Source organism: Cebus imitator, unplaced genomic scaffold (genome assembly GCF_001604975.1).
Source record: "Cebus imitator isolate Cc_AM_T3 unplaced genomic scaffold, Cebus_imitator-1.0 Scaffold82, whole genome shotgun sequence".
Classification (NCBI taxonomy): domain Eukaryota; kingdom Metazoa; phylum Chordata; class Mammalia; order Primates; family Cebidae; genus Cebus; species Cebus imitator.
In genome coordinates, this window is record NW_016107397.1 from 2,115,056 (window position 1) to 2,135,914 (window position 20,859).

The 20,859-nt window shown below is 51.9% G+C and overlaps 1 protein-coding gene across 1 annotated transcript in view; it reads right to left on the reverse strand.

The window, feature by feature from the left end:
* The window catches only part of CUX1 (cut like homeobox 1), a 437,632-nt gene that overhangs the window by 29,219 nt on the left and 387,554 nt on the right, over positions 1-20,859 (reverse strand). The window contains exons 16-20 of the mRNA XM_037740392.1: positions 19,883-19,948; positions 18,553-18,654; positions 16,248-17,101; positions 13,927-14,092; positions 13,299-13,355 (exon numbers count right to left, since the gene is read on the reverse strand). Of these exons, the coding sequence (XP_037596320.1) occupies positions 13,299-13,355; positions 13,927-14,092; positions 16,248-17,101; positions 18,553-18,654; positions 19,883-19,948 (1,245 nt within the window). The remainder of the gene's footprint in view (positions 1-13,298; positions 13,356-13,926; positions 14,093-16,247; positions 17,102-18,552; positions 18,655-19,882; positions 19,949-20,859) is intronic.

The window sequence follows — 20,859 nt, forward strand, 5'->3', positions numbered from 1 at the left end:
CAAGCAGGTCACCAAATACAGAGCCTGGGTCAAGGGTGTTTTTGGGGAGGGCAGCCGAGGCCAGTGTCGGACAGGGTCTGGGGGTGCAGGCGGCATGGTCTGGGCCAAGTAAGAAGTCACTCTGAGAAGTCGACCATCGGCTCTTCTAACTAGAGGAGACAACGCTGTGTGCTTCCCTCCTTCTGGGATGGTTTTCTACTCCTCTCTCTCTCTCTCTCTCCTTTTTTTTTTGAGATGGAGTCTCGCCCTGTTGCTCAGACTGTGGTGCAATGGCACGATCTCGGCTCACTGCAACCTCTGCCTCCAGGGTTCAAGCAATGCTCCTGCCTTGGCCTCCCAAGTAGCTGGGATTACTGGCACACACCACCCTGCCGGGCTAATTTTGCATTTTTAGTAGAGACGAGGTTTCACTATGTTGGCCAGGCTCATAAGCTGCCCACCTCAGTCTCCCAAAGTGGTGGAATGACAGGGATGAGCCACCGAGCCCGGCCTCTACTCTCCTCTTTCATCTCCCCAGCGTGGGAAAGGGCGCTGGGGAGAAATGATCCTAGAAATTCTATGTTGGCCTGAAATGTACGTGGAAGAAGCTGCAGAGGTGACGTGCCCTTGTGGCTGGCGGGAACCAGCGTAGAACCAGAGCTCACTCGCGGGCAGGGAGGGGACCTGCCAGGGAGTCAGTGTCAACTCGCTTTCCCTGTTGGCTCATTTGGCTTGTGTATCTTTTATAAGCTCTTAAGGAAATAAGCATATCAAAAGCAGAGCGCGGAGATATTAAAAATTAAAAACGCTGCTTACATTACAATTCAATTTTGGTAGTAAAGTCCCAGTCTGGCCAGACTGCTGAAGGGACGTCGGGTGACACAGATGGCCCTGCTTCAGGGGCACAGGCTCGCCTTGTTCCAGCTTTTCTAGACATCCATACTGATTCAGAAATGATGCTTTCAAATTACCTTCAATAACCTTATTACCAAGCCAGCTGTGTGTACGAACACTTATCAAGGCGTCCCTGTGCGTTAAGACAAAATGTATGTCATACAAACAGTCTAAATATATATTACTAAGATGGGAAAAACAAAGACTCTAGTTAGGCTGCTTTGCTGTAATCAAAGATTAATCACTGTGAATGTGTGTGTGTGAGCGAGTGTGTGTGTCTATATATGTGTGCCCTCTTTTTCTCGAGGGTTCAATTTTGGCTTTGGGAAAACCTGCCCATCCCTTACCAAGTCATGTTCTCTGGCTGGTAGGCCCATTGCCATTCTGATAGTGAAATTAATTTTTCCGGATTTCTGAGACTTGGAAGAGCTAAAAGGAAGTCAACGAGGTCTTTTTGTTTGTTTGTTGTTTGAGATGGGGTCTTGCTCTGTCGCTCAGGGTGGAGTGCAGCGGTGTGATCTCAGCTCACTGCAACCTCCACCTCCTGGGGTCCAATGATCCTCCCACCTCAGCCTCCCAAGTAGCTGGGACCATAGTCTATAGATGCACACCACCATGCCTGGCTAATTTTTGTATTTTTTGTAGAGATGAGGTTTCCCCATGTTGTCCAGGCTGGTCTCAAACTCCTGGCCTCAAGCAAGCCTCCCACCTCAGCCTCCCAAAGTGCTGGGATTACAGGCAGGTGCCACTATGCCCAAGCAGGAGGTCTTAAATGTTGTTTTCTTTCTGAGTTTTCTAGGCTTGCTGCTCAGAAATGTTCCTTTCCTGCAGCCACACGGTGGACAGCAGCTTGGGGGTGCCCGTCTGTACAGAGGATGCTGCGTCTGCCCTGACAGCAGACTGTCCCCCTCCTCCTTCCGCGATGCTGCCTGTTGGCCCAGGGTGCAGGTTATGTCTGGGCTGCAATGGAATGTTCCTCGGAGAATCCATGGCCGATCGCGACCCGTGGAACACGTCGGTGTGGTGGGCTGCCTCGTGTCTTCCACTCAATGCCCAGGTTTGCCCTACGAGGCCCTGGGGCAGTGCTGGGCAGAACCAGGTTGACGTTCTCGTCTTCCGCGACGGTATTAGAAAAGCCATTAAGGTACATTATTTTACACGTCCTCCTAATCTCTCCATACTGCTTTACTTAATTTGTGATGAAATTGTTGAGAAAGAGTACTTAATGTAGGACAGTCAGTAAAAGTAATTTATCATCTTCCCGCTTCGGTGCTCACGTTATCAGCGAACTCATTTCTGCATTCATCATGCAATCAGCCCATTATTTGCATATTAATCAGGCAGTGGACTGTGAAGGAACTGCATCCCAGCCAAATGCAGCACTATCTCAGGAGAAACACTCAGTAATTATCATACATCAGTGTTATGATGTGATAATTGATTATAACATCTTTCTGCTGCCCCTGGGGAGTCCCTGCACTAACCCAGCTCCAGGCACTCTGGACAGATTTTTCTTTGCCTGCCAAAAAAAAAAAAAAAGCCGGCGTAACCATTGCTGTGCTCTCAGAGTGCTATTTCTGGGGAGCATTGATTCTCTTCTCTATATTCACAAGGTGTTTTAAGCCATGTGAAACAAAACTGACTTTAACTCAGGAACAAGAAGGTCTGATGGCGACAAAGGAGTGTCCCTCTGGGGCCCGGGTGGCCTCTCTCCTCAGCCGCCTGGGTTCAGAGGTGCTGCTACGGCTTCCATGAGAGTTTCCTTATCATATAGAATGTTCCAACTACCTCCTCGTTGCAAAGTTGGTATAAAGGCCGTTTGGCTGCTTTATTTAGTTGCGAAATGACAGACTAATTTTGGTCCTCGTGGAAAGGACAAACCCAACATCTGCCAATTCAGGCTCGGGCTATATTTAGGAATCCAGCTCCAAAGGGAAGAAGTAAACACAGAACCCAGAGGAGGCCCCGGTGGAAGCCTCCTGCCTGGCACCCATTCTATCCAGGGCAATGCCATTAAGGGACTCCCCTCCTGACACCTCGCCGGGAGTGGGGCAGGTCCCTCGGGCCAGTCCGCACGGCTCGGGTCAGAGTGTTGCCATAGCTACAGGAGGCTATGACAGCTGAAAGGCGGGGCTGCCCTGCTGCACGCAGGGAGAGGACCTCAGTCCAGTGTGTACAGGTTCACTGAATTTTGACCAGAAGAGGTTTCAAAGCAGCATGGACACTCCTTGAATCCTAGGCCAGGCGGATTACATTCTCCAACGGCCAAACCTCGTAAACGTGGCTTCCATGCGATTCTACTCCTGGGCTCAAGCAATCCTCCTGCCTCAGCCTCCCAAGTAGCCGGGACTATAGGCGAACGCCACCATGCTCAGCTAAATTTTAAATTTCCCGTAGAGACGGGGTCTTGCTATGTTGCTCAGGCTGGTCTCAAACTCCTGGGCTCAAGCAATCTTCCTGTCTCGGCCGCCCAAAGTGTTGGGATTACAGGCGTCAGCCACTGTGCCCAGCCACCACGTCCTTCTTGATTGGGGCAAATCACCTCTATTTCTGAGCCTTGGCTTACTTCATCCATGAGAGGAGGGAACCATTTCCACTTATTGATTTTGTTTTTTTTTGAGATGAAGTTTCGCTCTTGTTGCCCACGCTGAATTGCAGTGGTGTGATCTCGGCTCATTGCGACCACATTCCGGGTTCAAGTTATTCTCCTGCCTTGGCCTCCCGAGTAGCTGGGATTACAGGTGTTTGCCACCATGCCTGGCTAATTTTTATATTTTTAGTACAGATGGGGTTTCTCCATGTTGGCCAGGCTGGTCTCGAACTCCTGATCTCAGGTGATCCACCCACCTTGGCCTTCCAAAGTGCTGGGATTATAGGCATGAGCCACCACGCCCAGCCTCACTTATTCATTAAGGATTAAAGACGTCAGCTCTGTGAGTGGCACAGAGACCACGCCAGCCCGTGCATGCCCTTGTTTTATTACCACCCACTTCTGCAATCACCTGAGGATTTCCAGTCATTTAAGCTTCTTCATTCCTTCCCTAGACCTCAACTACTGAACACTGAAGTCCTCATTTGCTCCTATGACCTACTTTTGCCTCTTGTACTGAATGCCCACTGTGCTGTAAATTCTGTTTTCTATGGAAAGCCTGAAGGGGAGAGAACCGGATGTGTCTACAAGCTGGGCTGGGCCTGCCTAGGCCTTTTCAGAAGGGGAAGCCGGGGAGCACCAGGACAGAGGGTCCAGGGAAAGCGACGGGAAGAATGAGAGTTATGTGACCCCTCAGCCTCGCTGGCTGTGTACAGCCTAGCTGGCCTGATTCCATACTAGCTTGGCCCCACATGGCCTGAGCTATGACCTAGGGCTTGCAGTCTTACTCTGGAAGCTCAAGGTTTTGTGTCCACTTTACGGAATTGGTCAATGAACAGGCAACTTCCAAGGATGGAATGGCCTTGTACAGAAGTCGAGACTTTGGAGAGGCACACGCGGATTGCCTCCCAGGGGACTGTGGTGCCAGGAGACCCCTGCTCCATCCGTGAGGGACAATCCCCACCAAAGGAGATGGGAAGATTCGACCAGATTCTGTTTTAAAGGCAGACACGTGGCTGGGTGCGGTGGTGCACACTTGTAATCCCAGCACTTTGGGAGGCCTAGGTGAGCTGGATCACCTGTCAGGAGTTCGAGACCAGACTGAGCAACATGGAAGCACCGTCTCTGCTAAATATAAAACAATTAGCTGGGTGTGGTGGCAGGATGATGAGAGAGGGCCAGCAACTGATTTCTTAAAAAGATTGTAGGTTTCAATGCTTGTATTTTGTAACTACGGTGATTTTATTTCTTGGAAAAAATCCTGCAAATCATAATAAAAACCAAAAAGTCAAATAAATCTGTGACTCTGGGCTATGGCTTCTCCCCTGTCTTTGGGTGAGGCACAGGGACAAATTCTGCTCTAGGAACAGAGACTTTGGGGGCCGGGTTCTGCCAAAGCAGCCGTCAGCAAGGGTATATGACGGGTGGTGCCCAGAGTGGGAATGCAGGGTGCTGGGGTGGCGCTGGCAGCCTGTGTGGGCCGCCTTGCTCGCTGGATGGCAGCGATGTATGTTGCTTCGAAACAAAACCTAAAGGGGGCTGCGGTACTCAACGCTGGCTGTGCAGGAGCTGTGCGTGCAGGGTCCCCTAGGCTGGGCTGTCCCAGGAGCCAAAGGCCCTCCGCACACCCGTGCTCTCCTGCGTAAATGTCACAGGGTGCTGGTTCTAGGGACACGTGGCCAGTCCCCATATCGTGAATCCCACAGCATCTGGAGAGGCTTGGGGAACTGAACATGCAGGTCACGGACAGTGACAGAGGGGCTTCCCGGCAAGGTCCTCAAGTGATCCTGACACGTTGCACATCAAGGAGCTTTTGAGAATCGCATCTGCCCTTCCTCCTGTGGCTCTCAGGGCGGCCCCCTGCAGCCTCGTTCCTGTCAGCCTGGCCCTCCCACGCTGCCTTCACACAGCCTGCCTCACCTACTCTGGAAGGGTTTGCGGCGGCACAAGCCAGATCCTTTGCATCTTAGCTCAGCAAGAATTTTTTTTTTTTGAGATGGAGTTTCACTCTTGTTGCCCAGGAGGCTGGAGTGCAATGGTGTGATCTCAGCTCACTGCAACCTCTGCCTTCTGGGTTCAAGCAATTCTCCTGCCTCAGCCTCCTGAGTAGCTGGGATTACAGGTGCGTGCCACCAGGCCTGGCGAATTTTTATATCACACCTGGCTAATTTTTATATCACACCGAGATCACACCATGTTGCCCAGTCTGGTCTAGAACTCCTGACCTTAGGTGATCCACCTGCCTCAGCCTCCCAAAATGCAGGGATTACAGATGTGAGCCACCATGCCCAGCCGAAAAGCTGATTCTTTAATGTCTCCAACTGAAGAGGTATTCTTTTTTCTGGTGGTGCGGGGAGACACAGTCCTGCTTTGCTACCCAGGCTGCAGTGCAGTGGCACTATCAGAGCCCCACTATGATAGCAATGGTGTGATCTTGGCTCACTGCAGCCTCCATCTCCCAGGTTCAAGCGATTCTCTTACGTCAGCTTCCTGAGTAGCAGGAATTACAGGCGCGTGCCACCACGCCTGGCTTATTTTTATATTTTTAGTAGAGATGGGGTTTCACCACATTGGCCAGGTTGGTCTCAAACTTCTGACCTCAAGTGATCCACCCACCTCGGCCTCCCAGATTGCTGGGATTGCAGGCGTGAGCCACGGCACCCAGCTCCTGCCTGTTTTAGACAGTGCTGTGGAATTTCCAGGGGTGCAATCAGCCGCTCCCGTCCACATTAACATGCTATCCACATGCCGCTGGCACTGACAGCCATGAACATGGGGGAGCTGACTGCTTACCAAGGACACTGCTTCAGAATCTGCTTGTAGAGTTCAAAGCAGAAGAGCCCTGGACACATGTTCCTGGGCTGTCTGGTGGGAACCAGCTAAGAGCCATGAGCATGACACACCCACACACACATTCAAAAGGAATGTGGACCTGTCCTCAATAGGGGCTGTGGCCATGGGGACTTCCTGGCTGTACAAGGTCATGGACGGCCCACAGCCCTGTCGGCTTCATGTCAAAGAGGGGCACACGTCAGACCACCCACGTTAGAGACAGCCTTCAGCAGCTGCCCTCCCAAAGAGGCAACTGATACTCTGTTGGCTGACTGGGAACAGAACAGGCAGCAGAGAAGGCTTGGAACCCAACATTTCTAACATGCTGGAAAAGAGCCGGGTATTTCACAATTCATCCAAGGCCAGTGGGCCATCCTTCCACCCGGAGAGCCGTAATGCACCTGAAGCCAGTGTGAACGCAGACCCAGCAGCTTGTCAGTTACAGCAATGAAATGCTCCCAGATTAAAAAGTCAGAGTGGCCAAGGGTGGTGGCTCATATCTGTAATCCCAGCACTTTCAGAGGCCAGGAGTTTGAGACCAGCCCTGGCAACAGAGAGACCCCCTACTTCTCCAGCTTACTTGGATATTTGGAAATAGAAGGATATAAAAGGCCACGTGTGTGGTGGCTCACACCTGTAATCCTAGCACTCTGGGAGGTTGAGGCGGGTGGACTGCCTGAGGTCAGGAGTTTGAGATCAGCCTGGTCAACATGGTGAAACCCCATCTCTACTAAAAACAAAAAAATTAGCCAGGCATGAAGGCAGGTGGGAGGCTGAGCCAGGAGAATTTCGTGGAGCCAGGAGAATTTCTTGAACCCAGGAAGCGGAAGTTGCAGTGAGCTGAGATCGCACCACTGCATTCTAGCCTGGGCGACAGAATGAGGCTCTATCTCAAAAAAAAAAAAAAAGAATAAACTCCCACTTCTACAAAAAATTAGCCCAGTATGGTGGCAAGTGCCTGTAAGTCTCAGCCACACAGGAGGCTGAGGAGAGAGGATTGTTTGAGTCTCAGAAGTTGAGGCTGTACTGAGCTGTGACTGTGTCACTGCACTCCAGCCTGGGTGACAGAGCGAGACCCCATCTCAAGAAATAAAAAAACAAAATCAATTCCCGGCTGGGCATGGTGGCTCATGCCTATAATCTCAGCTGCTTGAGAGGTTGAGGTGGGAGGATCACCTGAACCTGGGAGTCCAAGGCTGCAGTGAATTGAGATTGTGCTACTGTATTCCAGCCTGGGTGACACAGTGAGACCTTGTCTCAAAAAAAAAAAAAAAGTTATAAAGCAGAGTGCCCTGGGGAGAACGCTCTCCTTTCTTCCTGCCCATAATGTAATGAGTAATGTTGGATCCAGGATCATTCTTTCCTTTCCCCTTTTCTCTTTCCCTTCTAGAGCTGTCTCTTGTCTCCTTCAAAAAGATTAATTATGCCAAGGAACTGTGATGATGAATGAGTTTCAAGGAATGAAAAAGAGTCCAGGCGTGGTGGCTCATACCTGTCATCCCAGTACTTTGGGAGGCTGAAGAGGGAGGATTGCTTGAGCCCAGGAGTTTGAGACCAGCCAGGGCAACATAGGGAGATCTGATCTCTACAAAAAATAAAAATTCAGCTGGGAGTGGTGGTGTGCACCTGTAGTCTCTGCTACTTGGGAGGCCGAGGCAGGAGGACTGCTTGAGCCTGGGAGATTGAGGCTGCAGTGAGCTATGATCATACCACTGTACTCCAGCCTGGGCAACAGAGTGAGACCCCGTTTATCTATAAAAAATAAAATAAATAGGATAAGATAAATTAAATTGCTAAATCATAAGCAGGCCACAGTCTGAGAACACAAGCCTGAATGAGCCCCTACCTTCTCCACTATGAACACCTGCTGTGGCTGAGTAGTGTGACGTCCGAGAATGATGGGCAGACAAAAGGCACTTGCAGAATCAGTCCCCAAGGACCGCCTGCAACTCCATCTCCAAACAAAGTTTTCCAAATCAGACCAAAGACGACACTGGTTATAGCTACACCCCGCTTTGTCCCCTGAGATGCTGAGCATTTTGCAAGAAGTCAACACAAAAGTATTTGTAGAAAGTTAACATGCACCAGGAAATCTGTGAACAGGTAACTGATCTGAAGATTTGTCCTTTGAGAGCCATTTTTCTGCACCTGTCATCCCAGCACTTTGGAGGCCGAGGCGGGCAGATCACAAGGTCAGGAGATTGAGATGACCCTGTCTCTACTAAAATACAAAAAATTAGCTGGGCATGGTGGCCTGCGCCTGTAGTTCCAGCTACTTGGGAGGATGAGGCAGGGGAATTGCTTGAACCTGGGAGGCAAAGGCTGTGGTGAGCCGAGACTGCACCACTGCACTCCAGCCTGGGCAACAGAGTCTCAAAAAAAAAGAAAAAAGTTACTCATGACTGGCATGGAACCTACTGCTCACCCTAAGCTTTTTCATTTATTTATTTTTAATTTTTTAAGACAGAGTCTTGCACTGTTGCCTGGGCTGGAGTGCAGTGGCGTGATCTTGGCCCACTGCAACCTCCACCTCGTGGGTTTAAGTAATTCTCTGCCTCAGCCTCTCGAGTAGCTGGGATTACAGGTGTGTGCCACCATGCCTGGCTAATTTTTTGTGTTTTTAATAGAGACGGGGTTTCACCATGTTGGCCAGGCTGGTCTTGAACTCCTGACCTCGTGATCCACCTGCCTTAGCCTCCCAAAGTGCTGGGATTACAGGGGTGAGCCACCGGGCCCAGCACCTAAAGCCTTTTCAATGCCTCAACAGCGTCGAAGAAAAGGTAGCGGATCACTAGTGATGCTGCTCATTACAAATGGCATCAAATTTCCTTAATGCCCAAGGCCGTCACCCCCATGCCCGGATTCTCAGAGGAACACTGAGAGCCAGTTGTATCTGCCAAGAGGAAAAAGCAATGACATGAATGAAATGTCAGTTTCTCTCTCCTTTTTGGCCAATTTGGCATCTAAGTCATTAAAGAAAACAGAGGGACTGATGGGGCAACAGAGTCCAGCAGGAAGAGGCTGGTGGGAGTTCTTTAGTGAGGAAAACAGACTCCTGGGCCAGCAGCTCACTGTTCAGATGGGCGAGGCCACTCTAGTGCAGGGCACCTGATCGCCATGGTAACCGAGCACAGAGCACAGAGCCAGCGGCCCCCGTGGTCTCCGCTGTAAGCCCGCTTCCCTTCCTGCAGGGCTGCGGCTGGCTGAGCAAGTTGTCCACAGTACCTAGGCTGGGAGGGACATCCAACCGCCAGTCCACCTTTGAGGCCTGGAATCTCAAGCACTGATCGTTTCTCACCAAGATTCTGGAAGAAGCCAAGCTAGGCTTGCAATGACCCTCCTGCAGAAACCCGCTTCTACCACAGCGAGCTGATCAAGGCATGGAACGGAAGGAGCTACCACCAAGGACAGAGCATCCTCTGGGTTGAGGGCCCCTTGAAAGGATTCCGAGGTAGCCATGGGAGGAACAGGGTATCGGAATCTTATAGCAATCTTAGGACAGAGGCTCGCTCCCCTGCTTCGGGGCAGCAATGCTGAAAGTTTCCACAGAGTCACTAGCAAGGAAGATTCTAGAGAATTTCATTGTCCCTCGTCCCAAGGATTTACTAACAACCACTATCAGAAAGTAGCTCTAGTTTACTAAATTAAATTCCATATATTGGGCCAGGTACAGTGGCCCACGCCTGTAATCCCAGCACTTTGGGAGGCTGAGGCGGGCGGATCACCTTGAGGTCGGGAGTTCGAGACCAGCCTGGCCAAGATGGTGAAACCCCATCTCTACTAAAAATACAAAAACTAGCTGGGTGTGGTGGTGCATGCAGGTAATGCCAGTTACTTGGGAGGCTGAGGTGGGAGAATCGCTTGAACCTAGGAGGTGGAGGTTGCAGTGAGCTGAGATCGTGCCACTGCACTCCAGCCTGGGTGACAGAGAGAGACTCCATCACACACACACATGCACATCTATATACCGCAAATATAGATTTTTCTTTTTTTTTGAGACAGGGTCTCCCTCTGTCACCCAGCCTGGAGTGCAGTGGTGTGATCTTGGCTTATTCCAGCCTCGACCTCCTGGGCTCAAGCAATCCTTCTGCCTCAGTCCCCCACGAAGCTGGAACTACAGGTGTGTGCCACCACGCTCGGCTAATTTTTGCATTTTTTGTAGAGACAGGGTTTCACCATGTTGCCCAGGCTGGTCTCGAACTCCTAAGCTCAGGCGATCTGTCTGCCTTGGCTTCCCAAAGTGCTGGGATTACAGGCATGAGCCACTGTGTGAAACTCTCTTGAAAAGTAACCTCTGATAGTAAAATTTCAGACAAGGAAAGCCATATGATAATCTCTTTTCTTCCTGGCAAGGCCTTCCTTCCAGAGAAACATTTTTGCTTAGCCATCATTATGCTATACAATTTAAAAAATTTTTCCTGGCCGGCCATGGTGGCTGACACCTGTAATCCCAGCACTTTGGGAGACTGAGGTGGATGGATCACCTGAGGTCAGGAGTTCAAGACCAGCCTGGCCAACATGGTGAAAACCCATCTCTACTAAAACTACAAAAATTAGCCAGGCGTGGTGGTAGGCACCTGGAGTCCCAGCTACTCGGGAGGTTGAGGCAGGAGAACTGTTTGAACCCGGGAAGTGGAGGTTGCAGCGAGCTAAGATCATGCCACCACACTCCAGCCTGGGTGACAGAGCGAGATTCTGTTACAAAAAAACAAAAATTTTTCCTGCAATATAGGAAATATTTTTCCATTTTTCCTCCCTAGTCATGATTTTTGCTTCTGCTGGTGGCTTTCCTGACTTCAGGGTGTTGGGTAAGTGATCTGTGCTCAACCTCCCCTCTTGCTGGAATGACACGGGGCAGAGGAGATAGACCCATGTGTCGCCTCTTCACAAAAACCACTGAAAACTTCCACACCCTTTTCAGTTTTATCCCGGGGCTCGTCGCCTTTTTCTGTCTCCTGCTTCCAATGTGCAAGACTCCCTAGAAGTCTTAACCGACTTGATTCTATAAAGAAAATCGATATTTTACAAATACCATTTACATTCCTCTTAGGAGCCAAGCATGTTTTCCTTAGGTTTGAAATGTGACCGTTGTACAAACGTTTCAGCACGGTGCCGACTGTTACAATATAAAGTAAAACGTCATTCTTCAAGGATTTGTTACGTCACAGAGAAGTTTCTTCTGGCACTGATTGTTAGCAGGCCTGGCACTGAGGGAGACTTCCTGTTTTATGTAGGAACAAGGGTTTTTTTTTTTTTTTTGAGATGGAGTCTTGCTCTGTCACCCAGGCTGGAGTGCTGCAGTGGTTTGATCTCAGTTCACTGCAACCTCCACCTCCTGGGTTCAAGTGATTCTCCTGCCTCAGTCTCCTGAGTAGCTGGGATTATAGGTGCCCGCCAACACGCAGGCTACTTTTTTTTGTATTTTTGGTAGAGATGGGGTTTCACCCTGTTGGCCAGGCTGGTCTTGAACTTCCGACCTCAGGTGATCCGTCTACCTCAGCCTCCGAAAATGCTGGGATTACAGGCGTGAGCCACTGTACCTGGCTTACGAGAGGTTTTGATCTGGAAAATGTTAGTCTCTCTCTGCCAAGTTCAGTCCTGCCTCAATGGACTCAAATACTCTCATGAGTTTAAAGAAGGCCAACTTCCTGTTGGAGCAGGGGGGTCAAGACTAACTTTCCATGCAGACGTCCGTAAAACTCCAGCACGAACAGTTACGCCCATTATGCTCCCTGAAGTATTCTGAACTCGAGCCAGTGCTGGATGAGTTCTTGGTACTTCCTAATTAAATTGGCAAAGCCAGAATGAGTGATTCCTTCTCCCGATGGACCCCCACCCTACCTAGAGGTCCAGTCATGAAGACCCACAGAGCAGGCAAGACACAGCCTCCTGACCTCCTGACGTTGGTCAGAATCAAATCAGAACATGGACAACATACAGAACTCTCGACTGGGGACTGAGGTGCTACCGAGGCGCTCCGGCTGCATCTGTGTGCTGGCTTGGGGATCTTGCAGAGGCAGCAGCCGCCGCCACCCAGCTGTTCCCCACGCTACACATGTTCCCCGCGTGAAGCTTGCGGCAAGCTGGCGGGCTTCGTGCTCCTGTTAGCTTTGTTTGTGTTTTCAATGAATCAATGGGATATGGAGACAAATCGACATGTTTAGAAAAATACAGAAAGGGAAAAAGAGGACCAGCTCACAGTGCAGGCTGTTTCTAAAAGCCAGGCTTTTAGAAAAGCTCGTGAAAACCTCGGCTGCAAGTGTGGGCTCGGCGCATGAGGGGGAGGCTGGGGCACGCAGGAGGGAGCCTGGGAGCCGTGGCCTTGGGTCAGCCTCGGTGGGCTGTGTCCAGGCACTGTATGGCAAAGAGAACAAGTCTGGCCAGAGACCTCGGGGCTGTGAAATGCAGACAGGAAGCAGCCGAGCTTCTCAGCCTGCAGCTACCACCCTCCGCTGCCGCCACCTGCTCCCACGCTCTGACCTCAGTCCCCAGCTCTCCATCCGTTCACACCTGAGCCGTCTTCGTGGGCCTCCTGGCCATTTCCTTTCTGCCACCCTACCCTTCCCACTGCTCAAGCTCCAACCTCCCGGTTTGCCTGTTCGGGGGCTGCCTGGATGTCTTCTGGATAGACAAGAAGTCCCCCGACACGACCCCGCCGGGAGAGTGACATGTGCCCGTGCTTTGTCCCTTCCCATCAGACTTAGTCAGCCCACTGAGTGGGGAATCTGTCTCTCAGACCGCAGCCCTGAACACAAGACACAAGGCTCTGGGCGGATGAAGGATGACACTGGGCATGGGAACCTTAGCAGCGTCCCTCCACGCACTGTAGGCTCACTCTCCATTAGAAACTGACACGGACAGGGACCCCGTTTGCAGATACGAGGCCGTATTTCAGCTCCCCAAATCCAGAACGCGGGAGCCTCCAGGGGACAGACCGGAGGACGGGACAACAGAAAAGGCAGTGAGACATTTCATGCGAAAGCAATAGAAATTGGCTGCTTACCTGAGCTGACACAGCCCTGCTGCAGGGGGTCCTGGAGCGATGTCACGGAGTGGAGTACTAGGGTGGAAAAAGGTTGCAATTAAAGGAAGGAACAAAGTCCAGGGCTTCTGGCTTCCTAACTGAGGGTGGCAAGGCCCAGGGGAAGAGCCCGCTCCTCCTGGGGAGGGGCAGGCGCAGGGACCCGCAGGGCAGGGAGGCACTGCTGCTGCAAGGCCAGGCCCCTGGGCTGGGAGCAGGTGAAAGCATTCGCCTATGACATTTTCCGCTTTAGTACCTTTGGCTGACTTTCTTTCCTGACTCCCTTCCTGATTTAGCTACTTGACTTTTACCTGTATTTATGTACAAACAGCATTTTTTAAATTGGTAACTCATTTTCTGCCGCTTATAAAATTAGACAGGCACGATCTTCTCTCCTGAACACTATAGTCAGGCCGATGGTGACAGGCTGTGGAGGAAGGGAACGGTTCTGTCCCCCAGCACCAGTAAACAGCGTGGGGGGGTGTGTGGCGGGCCACCTCTTGGGGCAGAAATTCCCTCCTCCCTCTCTGCATAGTCCAGGGGGGGCTGCTGTGACCAGGTCTTTGCTACAGTGGGGGCAGCCCCTCTCCTGTGGCAGGACCCCCATTACCTGGCCCTTGCTGCTGGCCCTGGACGGGTAGAACACCCTGGCCCAGCTCGCCATTCAGCCAGAGCTGCATCCGGATGAAGGGTTCTCGGCCTTTCTGCGTCAGCTTGCTCCACGGCTTCGGTCGGGACAGCATGTCACTGACACTGCCCTGGGACAGGCCCAGCACCTGGAGTGGCAGCAAACACACACGGCCATCAGTGGCTGGGTATGAGCACAATGCCATGGACGCTGCTGTAATGCACACGAAACACACAGAGGGCGTGTCTAGGGCTGACTTTTGAGCACGGAACCATGGCCTGGTGGTGGTGGCAGCTTGCGGTGGGCTGAGGCCCCTGCACAGGGGGACTTTTGGGGGAGCCATGGTTATAGCCACAGCTTGTAGCTCTCAGGGAGGGAAGAGGTTCTCGTCCCAGGCTCTTGATCCTGCCAAGACTGCAGGCTGTCATCCTGACACTCTGCGGAGGAGGTGTGTATAAGCACCTTGCTCTTTGCCTGGTGGCACCGAGGAAGGCCAAGGTGCCAGGACAGGACCCTCCAGAGGTGGGGCAGTGGTGCCAGTGGGATGGGGGGACCTGGTGTCCTCTGCAAACGCCGAGCCAGGCCACCATTTTGAAAGGTTTGCTTGCTCTGATCATATCCTGATCAAAGGTAGGGGCCCAGAGGGGAACAGGCGGGACCCGGGGAGCCGGCCTGGGAGTGACATCCCGCCACAGATGATGGCCGAGTTGCGTGTACGCACCCGAGTTTCCTGACGCTCCCAGATGGCCATACATATGTATAGCCACAAACACCCCCCACAGGACACAGATGCAGCCCAGGGATATTTAGGGGCTGCATCCGATCACTCTTTTGAAAAGTTCTCAAGTTCCAGAATAAAACTGCACTCACGGGCCAAACAAGTTCAATGTTATTAAGTCTCTGCTAAATTTAAGGCATGAGCACGAATGTCTATTTCAATGTTCTCAGATGGTATTTTTGTAACACTGAACTAGAAATCTCAAGGGGCTTGAAATACTGATCCTCATTTCTAGTCGCCCCCCTTCACCTTTTGCAAAATCAGGGCAAAGCTGGCCCCTGGACATCACCCAGATTCACGGCACAGCATATGACAAACACTGAGTGGAAGGCGGGGCGGGGAGTGCAGGATGGCGCATGTAGGGACCCTGGCTATGCGGGGGGAGTGTGGGATTGTCCCTACTGATTCAGCCATGTGCCCCCTCAGGAAGGTGCCTTTTAGGGGAGGGATGCTCCTCATTCCATTCAGCACCCCATTATTTAATCTAAAATGATAGGGGGTTGGGAGGCCAAGGCAGGAGGATCGCTTGAAGTCAGGAGTTTGAGACCAGCCTGGCCAACGTGGTGAAACCCCGTCTCTACTAAAAATACAAAAATTAGCTGGGCATGGTGGTGGGCACTTGTAATCCCAGCTACTCGGGAGGCTGAGGCAGGAGAATCACTTAAACCCTCAGGGAGGTGGAGGGGAGGTTGCGTGAGCTGAGATTACATCACTATACTCTAGCCTGGACTCTGTCTCAAAAATTAAATAAATAAAATGATTCTGGGGCATGATGGTTGCTTCAGATTTGGCAGGCACAGTTAACCCTCATCCTCCTGAATCTCAATGACCAGGAAAGTGCCAAGAACAGAAAGGCCCGGAAGCTCATCCGTGCATGATCACACCTTCCTGGGCCAGGGAAGGATGGTAGGGAAACACGGGCCATGGATGGCGGGGGCCATCCCTGAGCTGTGTGTCCCTGCGCTGACTGCTTGACCTCTCTGGCTGAACAATATCCAAGAGTCACACAAGAAAGGAACAATCATGCTCTCTGCAGCTTTTTCTTGTAAGTCCCTTTTGGCCCTCTGAGTGCTGGTCGTCCCTCTATGCGGTGATCGGATGAGATCTTTTTCGGCCAAAGCAGCCCGCAGGGGTGTCTCTCAGCTCCCCTTGGCAGCAAAAGCTGGATGTGGACTCGGCTGCCAGCCAGCTTGGGGCAAGTAGTGAACTTCCCTAAGCCTTGGTGTCCCTCCCTGTCAAATGGAGACTTTAATCATCCGCCTCCCAGTGTAACTGACAGGTCAAAAGGGTAGCACACAGGCGAGGGGCCGAGCCCAGAACCTGGCTGCAGTCGGGGATCAGCAAATGGGATCAGGGGCTGGAACGTTCACCAGCCATACCCTGGGAAGTCTGGGAGCGAAGGATTCCTTATGCTCCACTCTTGGGTGAGTCGAAATGGGTGATGGCCACGGGCTCTGGGATAGACACTTGGTCTTCAGCAAGGAGAGGAGATGGGAGAACCAAAGCCCCTGATCAGATCCCTTACCTTCTCCCCGAAGATTCTCTGGCAGATGCCATTCTTGGCCAGTTTCTCCTTAACCTGCCGGGTGAGCTCGATGGTGTCCACCTCCTGGTACATGTAGACCTCGTACTGCTCGGGGGTCAGCGGGGGGACTGAGGGCTTGGTGGGCTTGGACATGGGCACGATCGGGGAGGATGGCAGGGGGCTGTTCTGCGGTGTCTCGCTGCGGCTGGCCCCAGTCAGACTCAGCTCTGAGCTCTGGGAGTATGGGGACTCCGCGCTGGGCCACTCCTTCCAATACTCTGACGACGCAGGTCCCTGGAGCTGACTTCGCTCCGCCCGAGGCTGGCTGCCACCGCTGCTGCCGCCGCCGCCCTTCTCTTTCCCGCTGCCCGCTTCTTCGGCCTTGGCCTCCTCGGAGGAGGCGGTGGCGTTCCTTCTCTCCGGCTGCACCTGCACCGCGCTCCACCAGTGATCCTTCCATGCGCCGCTGCGGCCCACCTCGTTTTTCACCTGTCTCAGGACCCCTTGTGCACAATCAGCCACTCCCTGGGGGTCCAGCCCGGGGGTGTCCTGGGCCTCCTTTTTGAGGGGCGGGGGGTTTGGCAGAGCAGAGGCACCCGCCTCGGGAGCTGCGGGGGGCTTCTTCAGGGAGATGGCGAGAGGCGGGTAGGTGGACACGGTCGGCATGGACGAGGTGGACAGAAGCTTGGGGGTGAGGATGGTGATGTCGCTCTGGGACAGCGGTGCCGGCTTTAAGGTGGGGTCGAGGGCGGCCTGCTGGGCCTCCATCTCTCGGCGGGCTTGCTGCAGGATGGAGCGGATGGCATCATCGGAGTTCCCACTGCCGGATGCGGAGGAAGGCTGGGCTGGCTCTGCTGCATGAAGGAAGGGGTGAGACTGTGGCGGGGTGGCCCCCTTCAGCTGCGGACACACTTCTCACCCTAACTTGACCTACCGCAAAGTCTGGGTTATTTGGGAGAACCACACTGTGTATTTCCCCAGCACATCCCCTGTCAGTGATAACATTCAGGCATCTCGTCTAAATCAAGAACCAGGCCCTGAGGCTGTCGCTCGATGACCTGGTGGTCCGTGGTACACACTAGTGTGGAGGGCAATAAAGGGGGAGTCAGTGAAAATGCCCTCCTGGACCTCCTTTCCCTGATAATTTTTTTTTTGAGACGAAGTCTCGCTCTGTTGCCCAGGCTGGAGTGCAATGGCACGATCTCAGTTCACTGCAACCTCCACCTCCCAGGTTCAAGAGATTCTCTTGCCTCAGCCTCCTGAGTAGCTGGGACTACAGACGTGTGCCACCACGTCCAGCTAATTATTATATTTTTAGTAGACACGGGGCTTCACCATGTTGGTCAGGATGGTCTTGATCTCTTGACCTTGTGATCCGCCCACCTTGGCTTCCCAAAGTGCCAGGATTACAGGCATGAACGACCGTGCCTGGGCCGAGAATTCTTTTTTTTTTTTTAAAGAGACAGGATCTCACTCTGTTGCCCAGGCTGGAGTGCAGTGGCATGATCATGGCTCACTGTAGCCTCCACCTCCCTGGCTCAAGCAATCCTCCCAGCTCAGCCTCCCAAGTAGCTGGGACCACAGGTGCATGTCACTGTGTCTGGCTAGTGTTTTAAGAGACAAGGTCTCACTGTGCTGCACAAGCTGGTCTTAAAACTCCTGAACTCAAGCCATCCTCCCCCACTGGCCTCCCAAAATGCTGGGATTACAGATGTGAGCCACCACACCTGGCTTCTGAAAATTTTTATACTTAGTATTCATTTTCCTGTGCTATATTCTGAAATGCGAGTGGTTCTGTCAAAGCTGAGGTGTATAATTTCTGGGAATAATTCCAACAAGGGGCCAGTTACAGTAGCTCATGCCTGTTATCCCAGCACTTTGGGAAGCTGAGGTGGGCAGATCACTGGAGGACAGGAGTTTGAGACCACCCTGGCCAACATGATGAAACCTGTCTCTACTAAAAACACAAAAACTAGCTGGGCATGGTGGCATGTGCCCACAGTCCCAGCTACTTGGGAGGGTGAGGCAGGAGAACCGCTTGAACCTGGGAGGCAGAGGTTGCAGTGAGCTGAGATTGCCCCTCGCAACAGAGTGAGACTGCATCTCAAAAAAAAAAAAAAAGGTAACTATTAGGTAAATGCAGATCACACAGACCTGCTTCTCTCTATGCGCCTAAATGCTTGAGAACAGGCGTTCATTATTGTTCAAAAAAAAAAAAAATAGTTAATTACCGCTGACCAGAGCACTCATGACAATTCTCTTAATTAAGTTTGGAAGACAGTGGGTGAAGAAATGGAAGCTGTACCAGTTTTCTGCACTTGGAGCTCCCGCTTGGCTTGCTCTAGGATGGACTTGATGGCTTCATCGGAGCCAGTCTCGGAGGCTCGGATCCGGGTGGTGATGTTACCTGCGGGGAGAAGTTGCACCAATGACATCAAACCCAAACTTCGGATGGAAGTCAGCGCTGCGTGATGACATCATTCCGATAAACAGCCCCACCGCGTGGAGGCCTGTGACACAAGGAGGCAGATGTGGCCTCCCAGTGGCCTGTGTTTGCTATGAGTGTGACTTCACAGCGACACTGGGCAGGAGGGGTTTCCTGCTCAGCTGACCTTATGGTCAAGGTTACTCTGCCAGAGCCAGACACCACCCGTGGGTTAGTACCCGGGAGGACCGATCATTTGATCCATATATATATATACACAAAAGGTGAGTGATTAAAAGGGAATGTTTTTCCTGAGTCACTTAGGAGCAACTGCTGTGGCTTGGGACTGACTATCCTCGGGGTGGGATATTTACTGGAGGCTGGTGTCCCACACAGGATCAACGGGAAGGGAGGGCAGAGGGTTTGAGGCTGATTGTCTATCAATCATTCAGATGCACAGGGTGAAAAAAGACAGGCTAAACTTAAAAAATTGTTTGCATCTATGATCACATTATAATGTCTTTGTAAATGTAAAATTTACAAACGAGGATAGGAACCTGCGGAAATTCCTAAGGGGTGAGGGTGGATTCTTTCGGCCACGTGGTGACGTTTGGTGCAGGCACACTTGCAGATGAGATAAACTGTGACGGTGGCCCAGCGGCCGGCCCCAGCTCTTTCTGGAAGCTGCCCGGATAGTTTAATTTCTCACTGCCTTCCTAAATAGGAACCACTGCATTCAAAACAAGCATACCACCGTTTAAAAACAAGTCTGCCACCGGGATGATGTGGGCTGCGTCCAGTCTGTGGGACCTCGAGTGTGTTTCCGAGTTAAAAATACAAGGAAGCAGCAGTATTTAATGTGATGGGGTCACCTGCCTTTTCTCAGAGCAACTGCTGTTATTCTTTCACCTGCATCTGAGAAATAGCGGACTGGGTAATTAGGATCTGGAGTGGGCTGGGATTCAGACCTGGGGGGCTTAGCTTGGTGGATGCCACTTCTTACCCCTGCCTGTGCTTAGGAGAAGGCAGGCAGCTCAGGAGGAAGGGCTGGGTGTGGTTGAACCCGTGCCTTGTTTTATACTTACTAGCTGTTTTTCCATCAGGTTCCAGGCCAGAATCACATGGCATAGTTTTAACCCAAATACACAGCTAAGGACATGCTGCTTCCCTAGGTTACTGACTGCAAAGAAAACACCTGCCTGCGACATACCTTCAGACCCATTTCTTCGTTTCGGTACTTCCTGAAATAGTCTGTTCAGGCTCTGGCCTGGATTCTCTGTTGAAAAACAAGTGTGGTAAGAACAAAACAATCAGGGGAATGGTGGTGTTGACGATATGGGCTGTGTGACATGAAATCTGAGCCGCCTGTCACTAAAGAAAGGGCTCAGGGCTGCCTGTGCAACTCGGGAGTTTCTAGAATCTTCTGAGAGGCCCTTCCCTGGCTGACCAGCCCACAGAGGCCATGGGTCTGCTGCAAAAGGAGATCGGGGAAACCTCAGGAGCGACCTGCGGTGCCAGGGCCAGGGAGGTCCAAGGGATGGGGGGACTGCCTTGAAGGAGGATCACCCGCCAGCCCCCAGAACAAAGCTCACATTAATCATCCAGAGACATTCCATTTCGGTTAACATCCTCATAAAACACTGCATGTTCTCGGTGCAAACTGATGCTGTTCAAAACCTTTCCCTGCTCTGCTTGAGTCTAAATTTCAGGGTGTTTCAAATACATCTGATGAAATGCCCTCTCTACAGCTCTGTTGACATGGCACATTGATCCCCTGGTCTTCAATAAGAAAGGAACTTTGTTTTTTTTTTTTTTTAATTTGAGGCAGGCTCTCATTCTGTTGCCCAGGCTGAAGTGCAGTGGCTCAGTCATGGCTCGCTGCAGCCTCCACCGTGACCTGAGCTCAAGCCATCCTCCTGCCTTAGCCACTCAAGTAGCTGGGACCACGGGCACATGCTACCACGCCTGGCTCATCTTTTGATTTTTGGGTAGATCAAAAGAACACAAAATCTATGTTGCCCAGGCCGGTCTTGAACTCCTGGACCCAAGAGATCTGCCCATCTCAGCCTCCCAAACTGCTGGGATTACAGGTGTGAGCCACTGCACCTGGCTGGGATTTTCGAAATTATAAATGCGACTGACATTTTATCTTTTTCCGGAGGGTGGGGTAGGAAGGGTGTTTGAATA